This window comes from Capricornis sumatraensis, chromosome 4, assembly GCF_032405125.1.
Source record: "Capricornis sumatraensis isolate serow.1 chromosome 4, serow.2, whole genome shotgun sequence".
Taxonomy (NCBI): domain Eukaryota; kingdom Metazoa; phylum Chordata; class Mammalia; order Artiodactyla; family Bovidae; genus Capricornis; species Capricornis sumatraensis.
In genome coordinates this window covers 30,602,572-30,610,319 of record NC_091072.1, presented here as the reverse complement: position 1 = coordinate 30,610,319, position 7,748 = coordinate 30,602,572, and the positions used below count along the sequence as shown (strand labels likewise).

General features: G+C 45.6%; 1 protein-coding gene across 4 annotated transcripts in view; it reads right to left on the bottom strand.

The window, feature by feature from the left end:
- Positions 1-754: 754 nt before the first annotated feature.
- Positions 755-7,748, bottom strand: part of ENPP6 (ectonucleotide pyrophosphatase/phosphodiesterase 6) — a 79,005-nt gene continuing 72,011 nt past the window's right edge. Inside the window, exons 8-10 of one of the 4 annotated variants that reach the window (XM_068970328.1) lie at positions 4,453-4,517; positions 4,034-4,078; positions 755-1,466 (exon numbers count right to left, since the gene is read on the bottom strand). In XM_068970328.1, the coding sequence (XP_068826429.1) occupies positions 1,362-1,466; positions 4,034-4,078; positions 4,453-4,517 (215 nt within the window). In that variant the 3' untranslated portion in view covers positions 755-1,361. Of the gene's footprint in view, positions 1,467-4,033; positions 4,518-7,748 lie in introns of those variants that run through there. The other 3 variants (XM_068970329.1, XM_068970330.1, XM_068970327.1) reach the window with 3 other exon arrangements.

Below are 7,748 nucleotides of genomic sequence, written 5' to 3'. Positions count from 1 at the left end.
TGTTCCAGTGTTAAAGACTTCACCTTCCAGTGCGGGGAGTGTGGGTTCAATCTGGTCTAAGATCTCACATGCCTCATGGCTAAAAATACAAAGCAGAAGCAACATTGTAACAATAATAATGACTTTAAAAATGATCCACATCCAAAAAAAAAAAAAATGCTCTGAGAGAGACAGTATATTTGAGTAGTGATGTTGGCTAGAGCCTGGACTCAGACGGCCACAGAGTTCGTGGCTATTCCATTTTCTTGAAATATCCCCAAGAGGCAAATCTGTAGTGATAGAGTGTAGTTTAGAGGTTGCCTGGGGGTGGGTAGGGGGAAAGGCGGGGTGAGTGCTAACATGCTCATGGATATGGAGTTTCTTTTCAGGATGATAAAATGTTCTAGAGTTGATTGTGGAATAATTGCACATCTCTGTGACCATACTAATGCCATTAAATTGATACTTTAAAAGGAAGGGTTATAAGACATGTGAACTGAATCTTGATAAAACTGTCATATTTTTAAAAAGTAAATATGCTTAGTATATTCAAAATCTAATCTCCTTCCTTCCTCCTACCAATCTGTCAAGTTTATAAGCTTGGGATGGAGTATGCTTAGTCCATGAAATGAAGTATAATTATATTGTCACTTGGGTGATAAGAAAAAATAGCAATCCAAAACGGAAAGGTTTGTTTGAAAAAGTACAGACAAAGAGAAAGAATATATGCTGTGTAAGCAAGTCTCCTCAGTTTTATTTATTCTTTTTTCATTCAACACATTTATGGGACATTTATGAAACATGTGAGGCACGGCGCTAGGTGCAATTTTATGATTTCAAAGCAACACATAAGCATATCTTCCATCACACAGACCTGAGACCAAGTTTCCTGTGGTTTATAACTAGGCTGTCGAGCCTACCATCTTTCTTCCTCCTCACAAGTAGCTTACAAGAGCTGATTTTGGTCTATCACCAATTGCTTACAAAGATTAAACACGTAATCACATTTGGAAATCTCTTGAGATTTACAGACATGTAAAACACTTTCATAGAAAATTCGTAAAAGAGCTGTGTCTTGAACAATGAGTTTGTCTGATAGCACCGTTGAGGATCTTAAACTCACAGGGATTGGGTATGGAAAAGCCATTTCACCACCGGGACTTCCAGATCTGCTTTGGTTTTAGAAGGGTGGGAAATTGACCCAGCTGGGATCAGTAGCTGATGCCAGGCTGATGGCCCCTGAAGAGACCAGCAGATTATGAAGTTGCTGTGGGAGACTCGGGTCTACCAAAGTCAAATCAGAACCCACCACTCCTTAGGGCAAACCAGGACCTTAGATCCACGTGACTTAAAAGTGTTGTCGAAGGCCCCATGCCAGGTCTTCAGAACCTGCATCTCCAGAAGAGGGCCAGGGATGCTGGCAATCCCAGAAGGTTTGCAAACTGCTGTCTATGACAGTTCAGATCCTCTGTGGCTTTCGAAGAGCCCTTTAAAAGTAAAGAGAGTTGGGACTTTGTAAGTCAGGCCTCTTGGAGGTGAGAAAGAATTCCCTGGGCCTGCTCTAATTTATGCTGAAGTCTTCAGCACGTAGTTGAGTTGGGGTCTGGTGATTCTGCATATAGGCAGGCAGTAGCCATTCATCTTATCTTCAACTTAAAGATCACGCCTTTCATCTGTCTTTGGTATTTGCAGGTCAGTCCAATGAACTTCCTCCCGGAATTAGCAATGAAGTGGTAAAATAGGAGGAAAGTTGTGTGTATAGTCCTAGCAAATGTTACTCTGATGGGACAAAATGCATTTAGAGAAAGTAGAATTTTCCTTGGGAAAAGAACAAAACTTAGAAAAAAAATCAAAAGAAAAAAATTCTAGGTAAACAGTTAAGCCACCAAAACATATGTATTGCTTTAAGTTTAAGGTTTTTCCTCCATTCAGTGTCTGAATTTCCTTTATTATTCACCAATATTTATGATTCCAAAAGTGTCTTATTCTCATTTTTGTTGTTGTTCAGTTGGTCAGTTGTGTCCGACTCGTCTCGACCCTGTGGACTGCAGCACACCAGGCTTCCCAGTCCTTCACCATCTCCCAGAGTTTGCTCACACTCATGTCCGTTGAGTCGGTGATGCCATCCAACCATCTCATTGTCTGTCATCCCCTTCTCCTTCCTTCAATCTTTCCCAGCATCAGGGTGTTTTTCTAAAGAGTCAGCTCTTTGTATCAGGTGGGCAAAGTACTGGACCTTCAAAACCACTTACAGAGTAACTACACCTTGTCAGGCAAATGTCTGAAATTTTATTATGCAACTTGAAGATTTTAAGAATGAGTGAGGGGAAAAATTGGTAGAACAGAGTGGGAAGGACAAACTCAAGACCCTGTATCTGTTCGTACCCCTCTAGACTTGGATAATCCACTTTTAACTGAATTACTGGCTTTCTTTTAGGGCTCCTTCCTTTACAGGGGAGCACAATGAGCTCCACGGAATTAATTAGAACACAGTCCTTCACAGAGAAAGAAAACTTCAAACAATAGATGCTCTTTCAGTAACCATCACAATGTTCCCAAAGCACTAATTGGCTTTCAGACAGATAACAAAGGCTGATTTGCCTTTCCTATTGACTTGAAGGTTTGCTAGCGCTTTAAAAACACATTACATAAAACCTTAGAAATCTTTTGTGAAGATAAATGTGATATTTTTAAGCAGTGATCCTTTGCTCTCATGATTCAAGGTCTAGAGATGGCTCCCAGACTTCTTGAATCAGGGTGAGCATAGATTTTCATTTTTCAAGGTAAACAACACATGAGGGGCTTCATTGTCCTGCTGAGACCTGATCTGTTGGCTTTTCTTGATGAAAAGTCTCATCTGCAGGTGGGCTTCATTTAGTGCAAACTCATTTTTAATGCAGTGATACATGTCTATGACTCTGAGCATATAGAAGTGCGGGTATCCCTTGTCTTGCAACAAGGTCTCCTAAAGCAGACTTAGGAGACTAAAAACATTTCAGCTCAGGCTCAGTGCCTCTTCTTTGGGGTTTCTTAAAAACCAAGGTCTCTAAGGTGTCGCTTTGCCCAACTATTACCTAATCAAATGGCCGAGTGGTTAGTGACTGGGATTCAGTCGCGTCACACTGACTCTGGTCCCTGCGCTCCACCATTTTTCTTGGAATTCTGGGTCACTCAAGGGTCCACTTTGCTGTGGTTGTTGAAGAAACCTTGCTCTCAGCGACACGGGTGCGTCAAACTTATGCTCAATACGTCACCATTTCAAGCAATGGAGTGAGATTTCTGCAAGTATGTCCACACTCATCAGCCAAACATCCCTTTCCCCGCCTGTGATGATAGATGGTATGTATGGCAGGTGTTGCTGGAGTTTACGGAGCCACTAGTGGTAAAGAACCCACCTGCTAATGCAGAAGATGTAAGAGACCCGGGTTTGATCCCTGGGTTGGGAAGATTCCTTAGAGTAGGAAAGGCAACCCACTCCAGTATTCTTGCCAGGGGCCCATGGACAGAGGAGTCTGGGGGCTACAGTCCATGGGGTTGCACAGAGTCAGACATGACTGAAGTGCCTGCGCACCCACTCACATTCTAGATGGGATCCTCTGAGTCAGCCTTCCCACAGGCAGATGGGCAGACAGGCAGTCCAGCTCCTACCATTTGTGTGTTCACACCACGGACATGCTAGGAGAAGGCTCGTAGAAGCCCGTATCTATGGTAAACTCTTCAGCCGTGCAGGGAGAAAATTTTGTGCGCTCAGACTTTGGGAAGGAACCCATATCTTTCACTTTGTTCTCTGCATTCTGCAATTCTTAGTGAGTTTGACTGATGAGTGAGCCAAACCAAGATATGCCTTTTCTGGGACTTCGTATAAGGTGAAGAAACATCACGAGCTGGGTCAGAAATAGACAGCAGCTACCGCTTTCAAATGGCCTCCGTTTCCCACCGCCCCCCCCCCCCCCATGGAAGAAGACATACAGCATGGCTCCCAGGTGTAGACAGACCCCAGACAAGAGCCTGCTTTGTGCAAAACAGAGGGGCCAGGACTCCATAGAATACCCACCTGGGGTCTGGTCACTACTCGGGATACCCTGTTCAGACAAGCCATCTGAGTACATGAAAAAACAAAAGAAAATAACCTATAGTTGAACAAATGAAAAGCTAGAATTTTCCTTACCTCTAGAAAAAATAAACAAAAAAATTTCTAAAGAAATAGGCACTTTTGTGTATGGAATCATCCGAGAAGAAATTAACAGTTGTATGGCCTTGCATGAATCAAGGAGGAGGTTAATTCACCCACTGTGCGGAGTGTTGGGGACACGGCGCAAGCAGCTAGGCCAGCATCGCCAGCAGTGCCAGCAGGATGGTGACCAGTGCGCAGGCGCTGGGTGGGGCGCCCGGGGCTGAGCTGGCCGGGTCCTTCAGCATACACATCACCCGGGACCAGGACCCGTTGTTGGGCAGGGGGGTGACGCCTGTCACCTTGCACATGAGGTTGTAGATATCCACGACTCTGATGGGAGCGGCTCTGAAGTCGGATTTGAAATCTGCAAGGGAAAGGCAAGGAAGCAAGTGGTCAAGGCCACTCCTGGGCTGGGCAGGGCAGAGAGGGGTGAGTCACGTGGTGGAGGGATTATGCTTGGCATTTCAGCAGCTCTAGGACTGGTAGATCCCCCTTGTCCACAGAAACTGGCCAAGGGATTGTGAACCTGGAAGGTGATCTGGAAGGTTCTAGGTGTGAAAGGAAGTTGCTTTCTATGGTTTACGGAGATGTGAGTATGTGCTAAGTCGCTTTAGCGTATCTGACTCTGCGACTGCATGGACTGTAGCCCCCCAGACTCCTCTGTCCATGGGATTCTCCAGGCAAGAATACTGGAGTGGGTTGCCATTACCTTCTCCAGGGGAATCTTCCCAACTCAGGGGATGAAGCTGCATCTCTTGCGTCTCCTGCATCTGCAGGTGGGATCTTTACCACTTAGCGCCATGTTTCTTTGAAAGACAAATCAGACAACAAACTGATTTGTGCATAACTGTGCTTCCCTTTGTAACAACAGAGCTTTCCTTGAGGAACCAAAGGCCACTTGAAGCTGCCCATTTCTGCAAGCCTCATCTTGCCCAGCTCCTCAAACCCAATTTGGTTGCATAGGATTCTACCAGGCCACCTATCTGGCAGGGACTGGTTAGCCTGGGTGCCCCCAGCTCAAGAATGTTTCCCATTTTTCTGCCACGTGGAGGTCCCAGGACTGGACAGAACCAGCAATTGTATAGTTTTTCTCAGTGTGGCTAATGCACAAGCCACAGAGATGGTCTCCCAAGTGTGTCTGGAAGATCAGTGGAACATTCCTTGGGAGCTTTTCACTAGCAGATAAAGTAACTTAGCTGTGGGGAAGATAAAGAAGCTGGTATTGGAGTTGGGGACCTGAGTGAAGGCTGCAAACCATCTCATGAAGGAGAATGCTTCCACCCAGTTGCTACGTGGACACAGGGGCAGGGCTGGCTGTTCACAGCATAGAAAATAAGGGCGCTGAGGGGACCTTCTCTTTCTCCATAGGAGGCAGAAGAGATGCTGAATGAACATCATCGACTCAATGGACATGAGAATGAGCAAACTCCAGGAGACAGTGAAGGACAGGGAAGCTGGGTGAGCTGCAGTCCATGGGGTTGCGGAGTCGGACATGACTAAGTGACCGAACAATAACAAAGAGTGAATGTGAGACGTTAGTGATATTCATAAGCTGCTTCATGGTTAGGTTCCAAACCGGCGCTTCCAACAAAGTACCCAAAACTATTGAAGTTGAATTTAGGAGGGACTTTTATCTATCAATAGTGGCTTCCCTGGTGACTCAGTTGGTAAAGAGTCTGCCTGCAGTGTGGGAGACCTGGGTTCGATCCCTGGGTCAGGAAGATCCCGTGGAGAAGAAGATGGCAACCCACTCCAATATTCTTGCCTGGAGAATCCCATGGACAGAGGACCCTGGTGGGCTACAGTCCACGGGGTCACAAAGAGTTGGACTTGACTGAGTGACTAACTCACTTTATCCATCAATAAGGGCCCAGACATGTGCTCTTTTAGTCCCTCCATAATTTTTTTAAAAGGTAGTTTGGGGGCTATAAGGACAAGTTTTCTATCTTAGAAAATAATCTTTATAATTGCTTTGCTAAAACAATCACGTATCCTTGATTTAAAAGCAAAGAAACACTAACAGCGACAGCAATGTGACCCAGAAGTGTCCACACCAAATTCTGCTCTTAACGTTAACCCTGAAATTACAAATACAGAAGCAACAGAGAGAGCTCTGCCCCAGAGTGTGTTAGATCCAGAGCAACAACTCAAATGATGGGTTTTGCTCATTTTGAGATATAAAAGTAGAATTCCATATAAAGAAGTTCACGGGCTTTACAGAGCAGCCTGCAGCCACTCACCAGCTGGATAACCTCAGGGGATGGTCAGAGATGCTGCCTAAATCCTAGTTGCAGGCTCCTGTCTGTGCTCAATTGATGGGAGCTGTTGATATTAATAGAATAAGTGCCCAGCAAGGGAAGGTTCGCATTGAAAATATTTACCCCATAGCTTATGTGAAATGTTCACTTACTTTTAGGGTAGGGAGAGTAAGGATCTGCATTGCCTCAGGGTAAACACTAATTTCAAACAAATTCAGAGCCGCCCTGGGAAGGAGAATGTAGAGGCTGAAGTGCCAACCCTTCTCATCTGAAGGAAAACATTAAATTAGCTGAGGATGGTGGTTGTTGCTGCTGCTGCTGCTGCTAAGTCGCTTCAGTCATGTCCGACTCTGTGCGACTGCATAGATGGCAGCCCACCAGGCTGCCCCCGTCCCTGGGATTCTCCAGGCAAGAACATTGGAGTGGGTTGCCATTTCCTTCTCCAATGCATGAAAGTGAAAAGTGAAAGTGAAGTCGCTCAGTCGTGTCTGACCCTCAGCAACCCCATGGACTGCAGCCTACCAGGCTTCTCCGCCCATGGGATTTTCCAGGCAAGAGTACTGGAGTGGAGTGCCATTACCTTCTCCGGAGGATGGTGGTTACACCTCCCCAGAGAAGAATCAGCCACAGCTGAGGAATCAGTGGGGAGGTGGTCCCGTGACACGGAAGACTTATCTCCCTGACTTGCTGTGGATGTAAGGTCACCCTGCCGCATCACGTGGTGGCCGTGTCCTGTCACGTGTGCAGGTGGAGGTCAATAGCAAATCCAAGACAGCCGTCCCCAGCCTTTCAGACATCTCCTTCTTTAACATTTGGCAAGAAAAATTGAGGTCAAGCTCTTCTGACCAAAAAAAAAAAAAAAAAGTTAGTGGATGGACTTAGAGATTGTTATACTGAGTGAAGTAAGTCAGGCAGAGAAGAAGAAATATCATATGTGCTTAGTCACTCCGTTGTGTCCGATTCTTGGCGACCTCATGGACTGTAGCCCTCCATGCTCCTCTGTCCGTGGGATTCTCCAGGCAAGAACACGGGAGTGGGTCATGGCCTCCTCTAAGGAATCTTCCTGACCCAGGGATCAAACCTGCATCTTCTGCACTGCAGGCGAATTCTTTACCATCTGAGCCACTAGGCTACCTAGAAATAATGTATGACATCCCTTATATGTGAAATCTAAAAAGAAATGATACAAATGAACTTCCTTACAAAACAGAAGGAAGACTTAGAGACTTAGGGCAAGGTTAGACTGTTCCAATTAGGAGCTGGGATTAACCAGAGAGAGCCTGTCTTCCAGAATGATTTCCCTTTCGCTTAGCTGGACCAGACTTCCTGACTTCTAA